Source organism: Taudactylus pleione, unplaced genomic scaffold (genome assembly GCF_031769625.1).
Source record: "Taudactylus pleione unplaced genomic scaffold, aTauple2 ptg000053l, whole genome shotgun sequence".
NCBI lineage: Eukaryota > Metazoa > Chordata > Amphibia > Anura > Myobatrachidae > Taudactylus > Taudactylus pleione.
Window position 1 is genome coordinate 39,123,973 of NW_028284455.1, and position 20,677 is coordinate 39,144,649.

General features: G+C 41.4%; 1 protein-coding gene across 4 annotated transcripts in view; it reads left to right on the forward strand.

The window, feature by feature from the left end:
* Window positions 1-20,677, forward strand: part of DNAJC13 (DnaJ heat shock protein family (Hsp40) member C13) — a 232,834-nt gene that overhangs the window by 104,885 nt on the left and 107,272 nt on the right. For all 4 annotated transcript variants that reach the window (XR_015875677.1, XM_088462805.1, XM_088462806.1 and 1 more), the window contains 8 exons: window positions 197-363; window positions 884-963; window positions 4,306-4,475; window positions 6,441-6,540; window positions 8,478-8,585; window positions 9,974-10,129; window positions 15,600-15,656; window positions 17,062-17,183. Coding sequence is in view for 3 of the 4 variants with exons in the window: in XM_088462805.1 (XP_088318931.1) it covers window positions 197-363; window positions 884-963; window positions 4,306-4,475; window positions 6,441-6,540; window positions 8,478-8,585; window positions 9,974-10,129; window positions 15,600-15,656; window positions 17,062-17,183 (960 nt within the window). In the remaining variant the exon portion in view is untranslated. The remainder of the gene's footprint in view (window positions 1-196; window positions 364-883; window positions 964-4,305; window positions 4,476-6,440; window positions 6,541-8,477; window positions 8,586-9,973; window positions 10,130-15,599; window positions 15,657-17,061; window positions 17,184-20,677) is intronic.

A 20,677-nucleotide genomic window follows, 5' to 3' on the forward strand; every position in this document is an offset into this window, starting at 1 on the left:
AGTTGTTTGATGAAATGTAAATTAGTGTTAAGTTAAAATTGTGAATAAAAACGTTTGTACTTGTACACAGTATTTTGGCAGCTATACTTGGGGAATGATGAAATTAAAATGGAGTTATTTGATGTTGTTTTTTGAGACATTCTATTTTTTGTGTTTAAAAAGAACTGTATTTCATTGGAAAAATGTTTTCTCTCAGAGATTCCTTGTTGGCGAGCCTATTAGACGGTGTCAGGGCTTCTGGCAATAGGGATGTTTGTGTCAAAATGACCCCAACAGCAAGAGGCCAGCGATGGGGACTCATGAGTGTGCCTGTGGATGAGGAGGTAGAAAGTCTTCACTTAAGATTCCTCAACACTCCACCAAGTAAGTTGCCATAATCCACCCTTACAGTGTAATAGAATGTTTGTAGTTGTTATCCTGTGTGTAATTTTATACTGTTCTCATTTTCTGTGACTTGCTACTATCACACATCATGCATCTCATATCTCAGTTGTCACAATGTGTAGTTTGCAGTATAGTTGAGAGATGGTTTTTACAAAGCTCTATTGAGTGTGGTATGATATGTTTACACCATAATGTTAACATGTTCAGAATGTCGACATCCACAATGTCTACACTGACATAATGTCGACACTGCTATTTTGGCCTAAACATAGCCCTATTTGCAGCAGGACCCTATCCCCAATTGCATATGTCGACATTATGTCAGTGTCAACTTATGGATGTCGACATGTATACATACTGAATGTCTACTTGGGAACTGCCGACAGTTTGATTGTCGTTATCCTGAATGAAACTTGTCCCATTAAAGCAGTATAAATTGATCATATAAAACATGACTGGTTATTTTACAGCAATTTACGTTATTGTAATTTCTTGATAGATGGAGTCTTTGCAGACGCAGTCTTTCGATTCAATGCTAATATCTCATACAGCGGAGTTCTGCATGCTGTAACACAGGATGTAAGTTTATATATTTATACGGTGTATTTGGTTGTTTCTCAAACCTGTGTACATGTGACTTGTGTATATGGATTCTTGGTATGAAATTGTATGTCACTTTGTGCTTTCGTCCATCACCATCCTGCAATATGCTTTTCTCCTGTCCCAGATTAATGCTTGTTGAGATGTTGTGACATAGAGCAGCTATTCACGTTTTGTCAACGTTTAAAGAAATACCGCTTATGTAATAGGATGTGGTTACATTATTTACAGGGAATTGAGTCATATTCCATTCACACTGAGATGTTTGCTTTGTCCACTTCAATTGTAATTTTGCACAAGAGAGGCATTAAAAATAACTTCTATTATTTTTTATTCTTGTCTTTTTCACGTCTTTGGGACTTGTTGAGCCTGGTGCAATAAGCAGAGATGTGCTGTAAACCATAGCAGCCACTTAGGTATTAGTTTTCATAACAGACCACAATACAAATACAAAGAAAAAAAAAATCCAGAATTTCTATATGTGTATATATACATGTGTGTGTGTACAGATGTTTGCATACATCTAGCCCTTAAACAGCCCTTCTACTCGCAGCATGCCATAGAGCGACTCGGTAGCGCAAAACGTTTTTTCGTGCAACTTTTTTCCTTAAAATGCGTTTTATTCGCAAAGCGAGTAGGACACACAAGCAGCTTATGCTAATTAAAATGATATGCGGCATGCCTATATTTTGTGCGCGACTGCAGCTGTATCTGCAGGTAAACTGCTACGTTAGTGTCACAGTCGCTGACACTGTAACATAGCATTTCACATACTGATATAACCGCAGTCATACACACAGACTGCGCACTGATGTTTGGTAATAAGACTTGGATTGCACTCTGCGTTCCAAAGGTGCTCGTTGAGATCAGGGCTTTCTGCAGGCCAGTCAATGTCTGACAAGCCATTTTTGATGGTCTTCGCACAGTCACATTGTCATGCTGGAAATGGAAAGAGCCTTTCCTAAACTGGTACCATAAAGTTGGAAGTGCACAATTTTCTAGAATTGCTGTAGCATTCAGATTTCCCTTCACTGGAAAAAGGGGCCCTGGCCAAAACCATGAAAACAGGTCCAGACCATTAGTCCACCTCACGAAAACTTTACAGTTGACAGTAACATTTGGGTAGGAAGCGTTCTCCTGACACCTGCCAAATCTGACAATTGTCACTCCAGCAAATGCGTTTCCACTGTTTCAGAGTCCAGTGTCTGTGAGCTTTATGCTACTGCAGCTGACATTTGGCATTGTGCATGGTGATCTGTGGCTTGTGTTTGACTGCTCGGATATAGAAATCCAATGCATGAAACTCCCGATGAACAGTTCTTGTGCTAATGTTGCATTCTGTAGTTAATGTTGCAAATGAAGACAGAAGATTTTGTGCTTTCGCATTTGAATGTTTTTGTTCTGTGAGCTTTTGTGGCCAACCGCTTCCTGGTTGACCTGTTGTTGCTCCTAGATATTTTCACTTCACAATAGTAGCACTTACAGTTAACTAGTAAATCGGTAGCAGAACAGAAATTGAAGAAACTGACTTGTTGGACTGATTGCATCTTATAACGGTACATTGAAAGTCACTTAGATTTTCAGTATGATCCGTTCTACTGCTAATGTTTGACTATAATGCTTGCATGGCTGTACAATTGTGTCCTCATACACCTAGCCTCAATATGCCATGCGCCACAAGACGCCTGGCCATGTCCAGTACAGCTCTGTTAGCACCGAGCGTCTTTTTCGCCGGAAAATACATCTGTTGTAATGCGTTGTGACTAAGACGCATCACGAGAATACACTGATTAATTTGATATACAGTACGATACTTCGTATACAGACTGAGTCTGTATACGAAGTACAATGGCACTTGGCAGTCTCCTGGTGTGGCTTGGTTGCATCGCATGCATTGCAACTAAGACACATATTTAGAGGCAAAAAAGATACTTGGGGCTAGCAAAATCGCATGGGACCTGGCACATAGAAGAGGGTCTGTTTGGCGTGACTGCGATGGGATGTAGTGATATTGCTGGCAGATGGGATGCCGGCTGTCAATATACCGAGATTTAGGTTTAAGGGTGTGGGTAAGGGGGTTAATGTTATGCACCACAGGGGTGTGGTTAGGCACCCCCCCTGAGGAGGTTAGGGTTAGGCGCCACAAAAGGAGGGTAAGGGTTAGGAAGGGGGACAGGGGAATGATAGTGTACTTACCTTCCCTCGTTGGGAATTTCACTCTTCGGGCTTCGGCGGTCATTCATACCCATTCCGACTGCAACAATGGTGTATGAGGACACATCTGTATGCTTGACCTTATTCACCTCCTAACCTTGTGTGTAGCTGAAATGACCGCACACACTAACTGCACGGGGTGGTGTTCATATATATTTATTAACTTTAAAAAATGCAGTACATTCATTGAGTCAGTGAAATTTGAAGTCCTCATAGAAACATGGAGAGCATAGAAGGCCGATTGATTCTCCAACCCATTGATAAAGTTGCCCTGATATATTTTGCCAAACAAGATAGACTAGGATGGAAAAGGTTAAAAAATGTGTAATATTTCCATGGTCTCAAGGGGTGAGCAAAAAAGCTGCAGTTTTAGTGTCATACATTTTGTCTTTGTTAAAACTGTCATCCTGTTATTATGTTGTAATTGCATCAAACGGCATGTATGATAAGGCTATTACTGGAAGTGGTGCCGCTTTGAGCGTGAAGTATGAATGTGATTTCTTTTTAGATGATGTACTAGTACGTAACTCAAAATGAGATAGTTATAACTACAATAATGTTTCATGTAAATCAGATTCAAAGTTTTCATCTGGATCACAAGAAAATTTCTAATGTGTAATAAATGTAATGTGTTGTTCACGGAAGTTTAAATACCCATTTAGTTTCATGTATACATCATAAGACCTGTTTTTCATAGCTTTGGCATGGCTTATGCAGCATTTCTAATAATATTACTCAACTTATTGGTTGGTTATAAGAACATGGAATAGGTATATTCACGAAACTCCTATCAGAACTTTAATATCTTTATATTATGAATCCACTGTACGTATAATTGTGGCATCTCTTATGTGCAACCCCAATGCCCAGAAAGTTCTGAAGACCATGAGATAAAGACTGTGCCCAACATTCATATTATAGATTGCAATCTAATAGGCAGTGAGCAAGGTACTTCATTCATGGGTGGTGGTTTGTTTTCCCTTTTTCTTCTTATATGTTGGATTTATAGTCCTCCTTGTCCTGTGCACCCAGATAGATGTGTTTTTAAAGGGAATACTAAAAATAACGTGTTTGTGTAAAATTAATCGTTTTTGTATTTTGAAACAGGGCCTGTTTTCTGAGAACAAGGAGAAGTTAATCAATAATGCCATAACTTCCTTACTCTCCCAAGAAGGAGACCAGACAGCATCTAATGCAGAGCTGGAAAGCCAATTTCAGGCAGTCAGACGATTAGTAGCTTCAAAAGCTGGATTCCTGGCCTTTACTCAGCTACCAAAGTAAGTAGCTTGTCATAGTGACGAACTCTATTCTGCTTCCTGACACTGGGTCTCATTCAGACCCGCTCGCAAGCGGGTCGATGTTGAGGCCCTGCGCACACCCAGCGGCCGCACTGCGCATGTGCAAGCCCCGGAGCGAGAGAGAAATTCTCTCGCTCCGGTGCTCACTACAAAAGCGGCGGCTCTCGATGGTGATCGACAGCTCGCACCGTTTTATAGGCGGGGTGGGGGGGTGGCTGGCCAAACGGAGGCATTCCCGACGGAACGGCTACCGTTTGGGGGCGGCCCCACTGACATCACTCGTGATGTCAGTGGTGAGCTTCCGGCTTTAATAGAGCCGAAAGCTCACTGGGGCTTGCAGTAGATGAGACCCTACCACAAGGGTCTCGTCACAAGCACCGATGGTCGCGATGGTCTTGACCATTGCGACCATCAACCTGGCCGCTCGCTAAAGCTGTGCATTTTGTGAGCGGCTCTGAATGAAGTCCACTGTGTACTATGTAATGGGATGGGGGGGTCTGATTTGGAGTGGTATGTTGTACCTAAAACACGTCCGTATAGGAAAGAGGTATATATATTTGTAGAATTTAAATTTCATTGCTGAATTATTCCTCAAATAACAGCCAGCAGTTTATATCAGAAGCATGCAGCTAGTAACTCCTAGTCTAATTCAAGTACTCATGGTATTCACCATGAAGATCTAAATAATAAATACAATAGGAGGATACAATTTGTGAATTCACAATTATATTCACTATTATGTTATTTACACTTTAGATACAGGCCTATTCACACCAATCTTTTATAACCACAGCTTTTGTATAGTTATTCTTTTTTATTAGAAATAATAAAACCATTGATGATTTTTCTTTAATTAAGGTACTTATATATATAATATACTTGTAAAAAGGTTTAAAACTGCTACCCTGTTTCGGAATAGTGCTGCATAAATCTCTTTCCATTTACTGTTACACTGATTTAGACTCTTGAATGTGTCCAAAATGAAACCACCTTCCTGAGAATTTTGATTTTGTTGATTTACTGTCCAAAAAACAATGTTACTGTAATAAAATAATTGTTCTATATCTAATAACGCTGCAGTGCAATGTCTCTCATTACAAATGATGTAAAGCTGTACTTAGGAATATGCTTATTTATTTGGCTCCCTCTGACAAATATAGGCCTCCGTCCATAATGACATAATGGTAGGGTGTTTCCTGGCTTGTATTGATTTGTAAATGGAGGTCAGAGATTCAAAAGGAAATTAAATCCATTAAAGGAACTGTCTGCAACATAAGAACCATGTAATTGAAAATCACTGACAAGAAACCAGAGCTCACTTTTTTTCCTAACTAGGTTCATTTGAATTATCTTTCCTCTGATTACAAAATCTTCCTCTTATTTACCATTCACAGAGAGGATAAATAATGTTCCACCATTTCATATTTTATAATGTTAAGATGCCATAAATAGACCGGAGTTCAGCCCATCTGACAGAGCAAAGAATTATACATAAACATAAGAAGAGATATGTTATCTAACTAAATGACAAAGATAAATATAGACGGCTGTTTTTGATAAATCCATTCATTGATCCTGAAAAATAATAATGGCTGAAAGTTAAATATTTAACATCTATCATTTGTTTTATGTGCAGTAAATTACACAATTACAGCTTCATTCATGGATTTCCATTTTTCATAATTCATCTTTAGTCAAAAGTAGTAGATAAAAAAAAAAAAAGATTCTCTTTCCTCCTTCTGGAGGACACTGTCATACCGGGGGTGTACAGGGCACTGTGTCAGGTGCAGGCACATCTTCAGACTACAACTTGCAGTATTTGTTGATTGTCTCCTCCCACTATAGATCCCTCCAGGATGGACCATCCTCTGAGCTGCTAGAGCAGCCCTGTGGGTTTTAATATGTATATGTGCCACTTTAATTATATTTCCTCTTGATTTAAAGATTTCGGGAACGTCTGGGAGTAAAGGTAGTGAAGGCTCTAAAGAAGAATAATGATGGAGTCACTCATGCTGCTATTGACATGCTATGTGCACTAATGTGTGTAAGTGTTTTTTATTTTAATTTTTGTATAACAAATTTACACTATTTGGGCACTAGCAAAAGAGAAGCCGTGCTTGCTTGCTTGTGAAATTGGTTAAGTGAGTCTGTGCAGGAGGTAATCTAGTCATAATGGCGACATTTACAATGTTCTCACCGCAATGTGGACAGTCACAATATCGACATAGTCGAAATGTCAACATTGAACATGTTGGCATCTGCAGAATGTTGACATGTTTACAATGCTGACATGTAAAATCTCGACTCTGCATGGGACAGCAGCAGAGGGTAATGCTGGGTACACAGTTAGCAATGGGTACTCGGACGATATGTCGGCCCGATGGGCTGACCTATCATACTGTGGGTACACTTTGAGCAATGTTCTGAACAACGGATCCCTCATTCCATCCTTCATTACCTGCAATGGCACTGCATGCGTTATCGCCCGGTTGGCCGTGCAGTATGGCCGACCGGACGATATCGCATGCGACTACGGGAGCGTGTAGAAAGTCCATACACCCTGGACGATCCAGCCGATATGTTGTAGCCATTTGGCCGGAAACTACGTATCAGGCCGATATCGTCCTAGTGTTTACCCAGCTTTAGGGTTAGGCTAATGGAGGGGAGGTCAGGGTTAGACACTAGAGGGAGGGTTAGAGTTAGGCATTAGCGGCAGGGTTAGGCTATGGGAAGCGAGCTACGGTTAGGCACTAGGGGAAGATTTCGGGATAGGCTATGTGAGGGGAGGTTAGGGACTAGGGGGATGGTTAGGGTTAGGCACTAGGGGGAGGGTCAGAGGTTAGTGATACTCACCGCCAAGAGCGTCGCAAGATCCATCAGACGTCTTCATGAGGTCACTGCTGGAGCTGCCAGACACGCTGTAAAAGGTAAATTCACCACTAGACCACCGGGGACTTCTTGTTGACATTCTAATCATATTGACATGATGAATGTCGATGTGGTCAATGTTGACGTGCCAAGCATGTCGACAGATTATACCACACCCCTGAAGGAGTGTCTGTTCTTTCATGTGGAAAGCGTCTTGTTTGTGTGCCCCTCTATGTATGTGAACTATGAGCTGTTCTTGTCCACCTGTGTACAGCGAGATAAGTTCATATACAACGCATTTGTCCATCCCTTGAATTCTACTCTTAAGTAGTCTGTGTGCGGTTCATGTAAGATGAGGAATCCATGAAGAGATACTTTTCTATTTACATGTGATAGGCTCTTGCAAGTAAATACAGTAACACTTTGGGGGCGATTAAATTGTTTTGTGGGCAGCGATAATTAATGGGCACCCAGTGTTGCAATTCAATTGTTCATGGGCGCCCATTAATTATTGTGGTCTTCATCGACCGGCTTTAACCTTGTGAAATGGCTAAACCCTTCTAAAGTTCTGGTTAGGGCACCCAAACAGCACAGGTTTATAATTTTTGCTTGCAACGTCCTGAGGGTGCGAGCAGAAATGCCAGCAGCTATCGCGACCGAACGGAGCAACAATTGAATTGCCCTGTCGGGCGCACAACAAACAGCCGCCTTAAAAACAATTGCATCTTTCGAATCACTTTTTTTTTGATAAATGAGTAATTTAACGGTTTCTATTATTGTGCACTGAAAATATAGTATATTAGTACCAACTGTTACAACTTGGGAGGCTTTAATTTCATTCTGCCCAAGTAATACCTCAACCTTTCTCCATAAAATGCTCTTAGCCTACATGAGAAACCTTGGCACATTGTATATCACGTGTTTCATGTGTTACTGCCCTTTCTAATTGAACCATCTTGACATTCTACAGTTATAACTTAAATTAAATTGCGTATCACAATTTTTTGTTATTAAATGCAGGATTTGCATAGAATTCCGTTAACTGACTGTGTGGATCTGCTTTATCATTCTTTTAAGCTCTTTCTAAGCCCTATAAATTCCTTTATTCTGCAGCCGATGCATGATGACTATGACTTGAGGCAAGAGCAACTGAACAAAGCATCCCTTCTCTCTTCCAAAAAGTTTCTGGAAAATTTGCTAGAAAAATTTAACTTACATGTGGTAAGCTAGCACTGCGTGAAATGATAGTATTTAAAACTGCAATCAATTTATACAGTTATTTCCATCTACCTCACAGGCAAAATATTTCGGCATTAGTTTTATAATATTTCCCAGGGACTGTGTTATATTATCTGTGAGTACAGACTAGTGGAAAATGCCATTTACCTGGCTACAATAGGAAGTCACTATACCCACTATATGGTGTGATGACCTCTGTCTGGAGATACCCATTGCATTGTCTTTAGCCAGATCATAAGCAGTTGTGCACAGGTTTAATGAGTAACCTTTTATCACCAAGAGCAGGTATGTTTTTTAAAATATCTCCATTTCAAAGTATGTGTTGTCTTTAGATTGATTTTTTTTTAATATGCTGCAGCATTTTTGTAAGATTTAGATTTTTTTTCTTTTTTACTTTATGTTAATGTTGTTTCTCTGAGTCCAATAGGGCATAATAAAACACTGGACTGTAGTGTGCAGTATCAGGACCATGTGATTTACCTCCAAAATATCAACTTCACCTCTATACTTCAGAAGCCTGCCAGGAACTTGGTTATTTTTAACGAGTCCAAATAAAAGAGCCAAGAGTAGAGAACAAGAGAGAACCACGTTCTCCATCAAATAGAGTAAAGCTGGGTACACACAAGACGATATATTGGATGATTTGTAATTTTGAGGCGTATCGGAACAACATACCGTCCAGTGTGTACACGCTACTATGCGCTCCTGTGCGGCGTTCATCGCATTTTCAGATCTGCCTGCAGTGCAAACAGATCTGAAGATATCGTTAACTATTTTGTTCAAATAATCTAGTGTGTACTCCCTACTGGACGACCAGGCAATATGTTAACATTATATCTTAACGACCAAACGACGCAAGATATATTGTTCGGTCGTTTGAAAGATTGCAGTGTGTACGCACTATATTTTTTGTTCGATTTTACTTTATGTACGACTGTTTGCAGATAATTTTTTTGAGTTGTTTTTTTCTTTAAAGGTTGATGTCTACAAACACAATAGTTGTCTACATGTGTCCTTATGTTATGTTTATCATGAATTTATTATTAGAGTACTTTTAACCTTTGATAACTTTAACAAAACCAAAATAGCTGACATAACCCGATAGAAATAAACGTATCCAGATTCATAAAATGAAGGAATAGAATCCCTGCATGGTTACAGATGTCTATTACATAATGCGTCCTGTTTTTCTGTATAAATAATGGAAAGATTAGTAATGGTTATCACCATAACTCATTGTAAAACAGTTTTGTCTGTGTGTGTGTAGGTGTCACAATTATTATTGGTCATATACTTTAATGTCCTTTTTAACAGATGTTCTTAATATTGAAACCTTAGTATTTGAGTCATTTATTTGTTTCTGTTTCTAGAACTATGGTACTGGTGCTCTGGTTATCAGTTCACTCTTGGATTTCCTCACCTTTGCACTATGTGCTCCATACAGCGAGACAACAGAAGGGCAGCAGTTTGACATGTTACTTGAGATGGTGGCATCAAACGGTAGAACTCTTTTCAAACTTTTTCAGGTATCACCTGACTTTTGGTTTGACATTACTGGGTTGAGCAGATTTATAATGTAAAATAATAGATATATGTGATAAAAGCATGTGTGAGCGCATGTAGCTTTGTAATCAGTTGTGGGAACAAATAGTGACTGTAAGTTCAGTATGTATTAGGTTAATTGTTTATCACAAAAGTCCAGTGAGTGGTTTGCTAATTTGAAGTAGTGTTTTGTATTTTAGAAACCCCCACCTCTCATAACATAAACTACTTTGTCAGCCTCTTGCTGTAATGTATTGTCACAAGGTATCCTGCAAATTACCAATGCTGTGGGTTTTACACTCAAAATATCCTGTGACACTTAAAGATCTGCTGGTGTGTAATAACGACAATAACGCACTTTGATCTAGATCTTCCCAAGTCCTACAATTTGATAAATTTACTTTTAAGTGCCAGATTCCCATAAAATGGTTTACTTTATTAATCTTCTATCTTAGAACTCTGCTCTAGACCATTGATGCTATAAGGCACAGGTTCTCAAACTCTGTCCTCAGGACCCCACACAGGGCATGTCTTCCAGGTCTCCTCACAGAATCACAAGTGAAATAATTAGCTCCATCTGTGAACCTATTAAAATGTCAGTGAGTGATGAATACACCTGTGCACCTGCTAGGTGACCTGGAAAACGAAAACTGTGTGGGGTCCGGAAGACCGAGTTTGAGAATCATTTCTATAGGGCTTCTGTTTATGCACAGCTCAAATCCCGCAACAGCATCTCAGTGTCTAGAGTGTGAATTGACTATTGCAAAACTTGAATTATTTTCTTTGTCATTCTTTCAATTGTAGATTTGCTGGTATCTGAAGTGGTGGTGTTGTGTTTAATTATGCAATTTTGGTTAAGCTTCAGTTGTTTGACAGGTATCCTCATCTTTTCATCTGGTATTAAGAGGAGGTCATGGTGGACTCAGTGATTGTGAGGCATCCAAGTTGTGTGGCTACATAACAATTTCCAAATCATTGCCACTCTGCCACCTTGTTTGATTGTTGGATATAGGTTTTTGTGGTGATGCTGGGTTTAGTTTTACCAAACATATGGATGTGCATTATGACCAATCAATCTTTGGTCTCATTTCCAGGGGACATTGTATCAGAAGTCTCTTGTTTGTTTGTGTGTCGAGTTGAAACCTTGTAAGCCTAAAGTTAGGTACAGACTATGCAATAATCGGGCCAATTAGTTACTTTGCGGCTGCTCAATCTGATCTCAGAGTGTACAAAGAACCACCCAATTATTGTTCCAAAACCAGTCGAATTGGATGATCGCATCTGATCTGTTGCACAAAATTTCTCCAAAACAATTGGCCAATATCGTACATATTTTCAATATCGTACACATTTTGTAGTGTGTATGAATTTCCTATCATCTGTCTGACATTTCTGGCTATAGTTAATTTAAAAAAAGTAATCTTTGTGATGATCTTTAGACAGATAGTGCTTTATCACTCTGATCCAAACAATTATCAAACCCCGATTTTCTCAGGATCTTTTCACTGCGCAGAAAATTGTAAAGTCATTTGGATCGTGATAGAAATTATGTTGTGTACCTTGCATAAGTTTTATTGGCTTTTTTTGTTGGACTTGTTTTTTGGAGAAGGTTCTTTGTCCAGGCTACCCTTCCTATAAAACTACACCTGATTATTCCTTTACTTACAGTAGCATCATGAGCTTCAACATTTAACATGTTGAGAGATGCTTGTGGATCACTGAATATAGTGTTTGTGTTCTTAGTGATTTCTCTGAGCATCATACAATCTGACCTTTGTGTGAATCTGCTGGGACACTCACTTGTTAGAAGACTGGAAATATTTCAAGTGTTCTTCATGTTAAAATAATCTTTGGTTTCTCTTTCATCCGATCTGGGGGACACTAGACCATGGGGGTTGCTTGAGTGACCGAAGGAGCTGGCACTTAATTACACTAGTATAACTTTAAGGGAGTAGCTCCTCCCCTCTGCATCCCGTGGTCTTAGCAACAGATTCACCACGTTTTTCTTACTTTCCGGAGTTCGCATCTAAGAACGCTAGTTTCTGTCGGAAAATCTTAGTTCAGGTTTTTGGCTGAGCGTACCCTCCTCAAAGGGTGGCTTTTGAACGTCTCCATGGTCCAGTATCCCCCAGATCGGATGAAAGAGAAAATTGGATTTTAGGACGTTGAATCCTTTTCTCTGAATCTATCTGGGGGACACTGCATTCCCACCCTTACGCTCAGTTCTTTGTTCGTGAGTAAATTGTGGTTGATCTGTAAGTTACACTAGGTGATTCACCCTTGGTTTAGGGCTACTGTGAAGTTGTACTGAAGACCACGGGTTGCAGTGGGGAGGATCTCAGAGGGGAGATGCTACTCCCTGAAAGTTATACTAGTCTAGTTAAGTGCCAGCTCCTTCGGTCCCTCAAGCAACCCCCATTGTCCAGTGTCCCTCAGATGGATTCAGAGAAAAGGATTAAATGTAAGTGCAAAAATCCAATTTTGTAGATTGATGCATTTCAAATTATTTGGAAATAAGCTTATATCACTTTTCTGCCTGATGAGCAGCAACAAGTGCTTCTGTGACATAATTGGAAATGTATTTTCTCTTTGACGGGGTATTTATACAAACTGGAACTTTCCAGACTGATCGGCCAAAGGTGGTTATATAGAGGTGGTAGCGATTTCCAGTGACCAAACAACGAAGTGCACTTTATTAGCAGCATCAGCAGAAGCCATTAAAGGAATATCAGGACTCATATTACCTTCTTCATTAATATGGTTGCAGTAAGATTATGCATAATCTAAGAGTGTGGTTTATTTTTTGTTGGATAAATAATGAAGTAAAACTGTTATAGTTTTTTAAAGATAGAAATTTTGTAGGACTTGGTGGAGACTAATTGATTGACACGTACACCCATCAGCCATAACATTAAAACCACCTGCCTAATGTGTAGGTCCCCCTAGTGCCACCAAAATAGCTCTGACCCATCGGTACATTCCATAAGACAACTAAAAGTGTCAGAGATATCTGGCACCAGTGTGTTAGCAACAGATCCTTTAAGTCCTGTAAATTGCAAGGTGGGGCCTCCACAGCTCAGATTATTTTTCCAGTACATCCCACAGTTGCTCGATCGGATTGAGATCTGGGTAATTTGGAGGCCAAGTCAACACTTTGGACTCTGTCATGTTCCTCAAACTACTCCTAAACAGTTGCAGTGTGGCAGGGTGCATTATGCTGCTGAAAGAGGCCACTGCCATCAGGGAATACCACTGCCAAGAAGTGGTGTACTTGGTCTGCAACAATAATAATAGATGGCAGAAAGGAAGGGTGCTGTCAGAAGCAGCTGGTTCAAAAGGAGTATGTCAAACTCCAAATAGGGGTAAAATATATATGAGAAGAAGAAATGAGCAGCGCTTGAGTCAATGATATTGCTAAAATAAATGTAATACAATATAATCCACTGAAACAGGTAATACTTATATCATGCTAAATGTGGGTAAGCAGTCAAGCAGTACTTATTACTGATATGAATATTGGTGGCTCTCCTACTCAAAGATCTAATATGGCTTGGTTTGTAATATATAAATATTTAATAATAAAAAACCATTAGATAAAGGTCAATACATGAGACATCAAAACAAGAATAATAATAATAATAATAATAATAATAATAATAAACGGTAATAATGAGCAATGGTATTCTAATCCTGAAGATGGATAGATTAGATAAATTGTCTCAGTCTATTGAGGTCCATTGTCCATGAGAAAATGTATAGAAATAAAAGTCACAGTGACAGGGGTCACTTAATAAATAGCAGCATTCATATAAAGGAAATGGAGTCAAGTAGTGGGGCAATCCAGATGATTGTCCAGCAAACGATATGGATATTTTACCAGCCTTCAAAGGTAGTTCGTATTGAGCTGGATCTCCTAAGCAGCAAATGGACGGCAATGTCGGTGGCTGAAGAAGGATAATAAAGAGATGCTGGTCCGGAACTTCCCAATCCAGTAAAATAATCAAGGGGTGATAAACGCGTTTCGTTGTGGAAAACCCCCCACAACTTTGTCAGTAGCTTGGTCTGCAACAATGTTTAGATAGGTGGTAAATATCAAAGTAACATTCACAAGAATGCTAGGACCCAAGGTTTTTCAGCAGAACATTTCCCAGAGCATCACACTGCCTCCACCAGCTTGCATTCGACCCGTAGTGCATCCTGTTGCCATCTCTTCCCCAGGTAAACGACGCACCCCTGCAAAGGCCATCCACATGATGTAAAAGAAAACGTGATTTATCAGACCAGTCTTTTTCATTTGCTCCATGGTCCATTTCTGATGCTCATATGCCCACTTGTAGGTGCTTTCAGCAGTGGACAGGGGTCAGCATGGGCACTCTGACCGGTCTCCAGCTGTGCAGCAAGCTGCGGTGTACTGTGTGTCCTGATACCTTTCTATCATAGCCAGCATTACCTTTTTTAGCAATTTGTGCTACAGTATCTCTTCTGTAGGATCGGACTAGACAGTTTAGCCATTGTTCTTCATGCACATCAGTGAGCCTTGGACGCCCATGACCCTGTCGCTGGTTTACCGGTTGTCCATCCTTGGACCACCTTTGGGTGGTTAGTGTTCACTCTAGCTCCGGCTGCAGGCAGGGTGTCGGAGCTAGAGAGGGCACTTCCATGGCCCAAAACGGGTGTGTGGCCAATGAAAAGGGGGCGTGTTTATAAGACGCGTCCCCTTTTGTTACTCTTGGGGGCGTGCCCGGGACTTACGGTCACGCTGGGCAGCCCCCAAGTGCTGCCGACAGGGAGAATAGATGCCAGGCGCATGCGCCCGGCGTCTATTCTCCGGCGGGGACCGGGTCACCGCACATTTCCCCACCCGTGGGACACTGTGACCCGCGTGTGAAGACCGCACCAGCAGGCTGTGAGGGCAGGACGCTTTTTGCCCTCCAGAAGGAGGGCAGGGTGCTTTTTTCCCTCCAGAAGGAGGGCAGGGCGCTGCGCCCCGCTAAAACAGCCTAGCGGGAACGCTAGATGGTACTAAACACTACTTAACGGGAACACCCCACAATACCTACCATTTGATGATGCTCTGACCCAGTCGTCTAGTCATCACAATGTGGCCTTTGTCAAAGTCACTCGGATCCTTACACTTGCCCATTTTTTCTGCTTTCCACACATCAACTTCATGAATTGACTATTCACTTGCTTCCTAATATATCCCAACTTCAGGTTCCATTATAACGAGATCATCAATGTTATTTACTTCACTTGTCAGTGGTTTTAATATTATGACTGATGGGTGTACTGTCCTGATGCAATAAAACACAGAATTGAAAAATAGTGTACTTTTTCACATGAATATATATGGCTGTGTATATTCAATCTGTACTTTTTATTAATGTGTGGTAAATACTACTTAATACTACTAAACTTTGTTTTCTTCATCTTTTCCAATTGATAACACTTTAGCACCCTTCCATGGCCATTGTAAAAGGAGCCGGTTTAGTAATGAAGGCAATCATAGAAGTAAGTGTCAAACCGTAATGCACGTGTCCTAATTTGAACTCAGGATGGACAGAAACCTCCTGTGGAACTTAGGGAGTACTTTTACTTACTACAATTAAATATATAATGTTTTTTTGATAGAAACAGAATTTATCAGTTGATCTCATTGCTTAAGTTGTAAATACCATGGAACCAGTTGAAGTCCAATTATTTGCTGCTTAAATACTCACTCCATTTAGAAATAAATTGTTAACTAATATGGGTCTCTCCTCAATTACCAGAGATATTGTGGTCTCTTTCAAGGGACCCCATCTATTGTGAGAAATTACCCTTGCTGTAATGGCTGCTGTTCCCTGTCTATAAACGGCAGAAGGGCTAGTACAAATAGCAGTGCTTGGATTTGTATTTTCCCATGTTATCCGCATTCTGCCGATGCTTGTGTTGGGGCATCAGTTAAATCCAACATGTTGGACAATTCCCAGACACCACCGATCAGTGTTTGTGATCATCAGAACAGGGAATCAGCCCATAGATTTATGGCTCTCATTAGTTAAAAAGAAAAAAAATGGGGGTTGGGTCGGGGCATTGGTGAAATCCCAGCATGTTAGACAATCCCGATTCGCCAATTCCAACCCAAAAATTATCGGAATTGGCGAGTCGTGGATTTCTAAAGTGCTGTATTTTGCTGATTCCCCAACGGATTGTCGATCATTGTTTTCCACCAATCTGCATTTTCATGACGTCGGCAGAACAGGGAATCTGCTCACAGATGAATGGCCCGCATAGCGTTATTTAAAGGGGCCCATACAGCAGGCAGCTATCGGGCGATTTCCCATTCTGCCAATGCCTGGGTCATGCAACATGTTGGACAATCCTGATTCCAAAAATAATCCGAATCGGCTGGGATTTTTAACATGCTGTATTTTGCTGATACCTCAATGGATTGCCCTGCATTAGATGTAAATGTTGTTTTTCTTATGTAATCTTTTACCCTAGAATAAACAAGCTAAATATCATTATATTTAATTGTAAAAAAAACCTGAAAGAGTATAATGGTTAGCTTAAAGGGTAGCTCCCCTAAAAAATTAAATTGTATTCAGGATGACAGTGAAACAAATATCTGCTGTTTTACCATTGCCAAATATTTGTTCATGATTACAAGTAAAAGTAATCTTTTTTTTTTTTGGCTTTTTTGAGTGCTGAGGAAATGGTGCCGTATGTACCACAGCGTAGATCGCAAGGATGTTATGAGAAGTAAAAATTATTTACAGATTGTTTACTGGCTTCCTACCAAAGAAAGACGCCTGTTTAAAAGCAGTAGTTTTGGCAGGAACCTACTTTGTCTTCAGCTTTTCATTACTAGCACAACTTTTGTTTTATATCTGATACTGTTTATAACAGCAATTAACTAATTTTTTATTCCAAGGAAGCAGACAAAGAAATCGCAACAAAGATGCAAGAGCTCTCTCTGAGTGAAGGTGCATTACCTCGACACTTGCACACTGCCATGTTTACAATAAGTGTTGATCAGAGAATGCTTACAAACAGGTGAGTGAAATTCCTTTTCTGCATCTTCTAAGGAGTTAAATGCTTTATAAGATGATTGATTTCTTTTGGTGATTGCATAAAAAACATATCTTGTACATTGTTTACTTTTTTTTTGCTTGCTAATGTTCTTTCTGGCCATGAATCAAACACAAATAAATTGTGCCCTGTGTCTTTAGCTGGGTACACACTGATGGATATGTCACCCATTCCATTGAACAGATGTTATATGTATAGTGCATCGCCAGGTGTGTACAGCAGATATGTCTGTGAACGACTATCTTCTGTGCAGCATAACAGATATATCTGCTGGTGTGTATGGGTGATCTGCCGATCGCCCGTACACATGCTGCGGGGACCTGGCGGTAATTGACAGGTCAACTGGATGTGCGACTTAAATGCCCGCCCAGTTGAGCTCTCAAACCTGGCAAATCAGGCAGACAGATTGGTAAATGTGTATACAGCCATGGGCAAAAGTTTTGAGAATGACACAAGTATTGGTTTTCACAAAGTTTGCTGCTTCAGTGTTTTTAGACCTTTTTGTCAGATGTTACTATGGTCAACTGAAGTAAAATTACAAGCATTATATAAGTGTCAAAGGATTTTATTAACAATTACATTATGTTTATGCGTAGTGTCAATATTTGCAGTGTTGACCATTCTTTTTCAAGAACTCTGCAATTCGCCCTGGCATGCTGTCACTCAACTTCTGGGCCACATACTGACTGATGGCCGTCCATTCTAATCAATGCTTGGAGTATGTCAGAATTTGTGGGTTTTATTTGTCCACCCGCCTCTTGAGGATTGACCACAAGTTCTTAATGAGATTAAGGTCTGGGGAGTTTCCTGGCCATGGACCCAAAATTTCAATGCTTTGTTCCCCAAGCCACTTAGTTATCACTTTTGCCTTATGGCAAGATGCTCCATCATGCTGGAAAATGCATTGTTCATCGCCAAACTGTTCTTGGATGGATGGGAGAAGTTGCGCTTGGAGGATGTTTTGGTATCATTCTTTATTCATGTCTGTGTTCTTAGGCAAAATTATGAGTGAACCAACTCCCTTGGCTGAGAAGCAACCCCCACACATGAATGGTCTCAGGATGCTTTACTGTTGGCATTACACAGGAATGATGGTAGTTCTCACCTTTTCTTCTCCGGACAAGCGTTTTTTTTTTACCAGATCCCCCAAACAATCTGAAAGGGGATTCATCAGAGAAAATAACTTTACCCCAGTCCTCAGCAGTCCGATCCCTGTACCTTTTGCAGAATATCAGTCCATCTCTGATGATTTTCCTGGAGAGAAGTGGTTTCTTTGCTGCCATTCTTGACACCAGGCCATCCTCCAAAAGTTTTTGTCTCACTGTGCGTGAAGATGCACAAACACCTGCCTGCTGCCATTCCTGAGCAGGCTCTGCATTGGTGGTGCCCCGATCCCACAACTGAATCAACTTTACGAGATGGTCCTGGCGCTTGCTTGGACGTTCTTGGGCACCCTGAAGCCTTCTTCACAACTATTGAACCTCTCTCCTTGAAGTTCTTGATCCGATAAATGGTTGTTAAGTGCAATTTTACAAGCAGCAATGTTCTTGCCTGTGAAACCCTTTTTGTGCAAAGCAATGATGACTGCATGTGTTTCCTTGCAGGTAACCATGGTTAACAGAGGAAGAACAATGATTTCAAGCTCCACCCTCCTTTTAAAGCTTCCAGTCTGTTACTTTAACTCAATCAGCATGACAGAGTGATCTCCAGCCTTGTCCTCGTCAACACTTTCACCTGTGTTAACGAGAGAATCACTGACATCATGTCTGCTGGTCCTTTTGTGGCAGGGCTGAATTGCAATGGAAATGTTGTTTTCGGGATTAAGTTCATTGTCATGGCAAAGAGGGACTGCAATTAATTGCAATTCATCTGATCACTCTTCATGACATTCTGGAGTATATGCATATTGCCATATAAAAACTGAAACAGCAAACTTTGTGAAAACCAATACTTGTGTCATCCTCAAAACTTTTGGCCATGGCTGTACACCTACCAATAATCAGATAGATTGACCCGTGGACCTAGTGTGTGCCCAACATTAGTACAAATACTGTCTATACATAGGCCCAGCTGCAGTGCTGAGTAACAACGTCTGGGTCCAGTTTGCATAGATTTAAGAGTTACCTAATTTGATAGACTCATAACCAGATCTTATCTGGCTCAATCTGCATGTGGTCAGCTGGAATCGGTATGAAATAACGACAGTCGGGATCCAGCCGTGTCAGAACACGACGCCTGGATCCCGACAGGGTTATCATATTTACACATGTTGGTTGGTATGCTAACCCTAACCTTCCCTCCCTGGTGCCTGAACCTAACCCCCCCCCCCCCCCCCCCCAGTGCCTAACCTAACCTCGCCCTCCCTGCACCCTAAACCTAATCCTCCCTCTTAGTGCCTAACCCTCCCCCTAGTGCCTAACCTCTAAACCTAACCTTCTCCCCGACCCCGTTACTTACCTTCGGCATGCCGGCACCAGGATTCTGACAGGTGTCGGTATTCTGGCGCCGGTAATGTAAGCGTCGGCACCCAAACCGCCGGGATGCCGAATGCATACCGGTCAGCTGATGGTGTAACACTGACAGACTTTTCTCATTGGAATACCAAATCTTTAAGTAGTCCTGGGAAGATATTTTTTTGGAAAGCATTGCCTATTGCTCTAACAACTTGGTCATCTGAATTGCTACTTAGGTATTATGATTTATATACTAGTTTTACTTGGACAATCCCTCTCCTTTTCACTTGAACATGTTACGTGGCCGTGCTTATTTCTACTTCAGGGTCCATAGGGTATCCACAGGATACCTTGGGGTATAGGTGTGACGTCAGTCGCAGGGCACCAAAGAGTTAAGCTTTCAGCCTCCCAGGATGCACTAGGTCCCCCTCCTATACCCCGCCCCCGGGCCAAGGCACCTCAGTTTAGTTTGGTGCCCGGCCGGAGTCGGGTGCACCTGTTGGAGTGGGGGCTAGAAGAGCCCCTGAAGCTTATTCTTCATGCAGCTGTGGCTGCACATCTGGATGAACAGCATGGACAGTCAGTCCTGACGTCCATGCTGTCTTCCCTACACCCCGCCGGTACCAGAACGCCGGTACTGATCCAGGGATGCTGGTGGGCGTCTGGGGTCACAGCTAGCGGTGACCCCAGATGCTCCGGACCATGGCCGGATTCAAGGGGGACAGAGGTAAGCAGCGGGGTCCCGCGGTGGGTCCCCGCTGATCACATGGTCCTAAGTCCCCAGGCAGGGGGCTCCCTGGGGACTGGCTGCAGCGTGGAGCCAGGCGACCAACCTGCGCTTCCACTACCCCCTGGGACAGCGGACCGCAGCAGAGCGGTAGCGCTGCGGCGTCCCAGGGGTTAAATGTATGCCAGGGGAGCGCGCCTTCCCTGTCTCACAGCCGGCGCCTCCCCCGCTGCACACAGCCCTCTCTGCATGCTGCCGACTGGTCCTGTGGCAGCGCT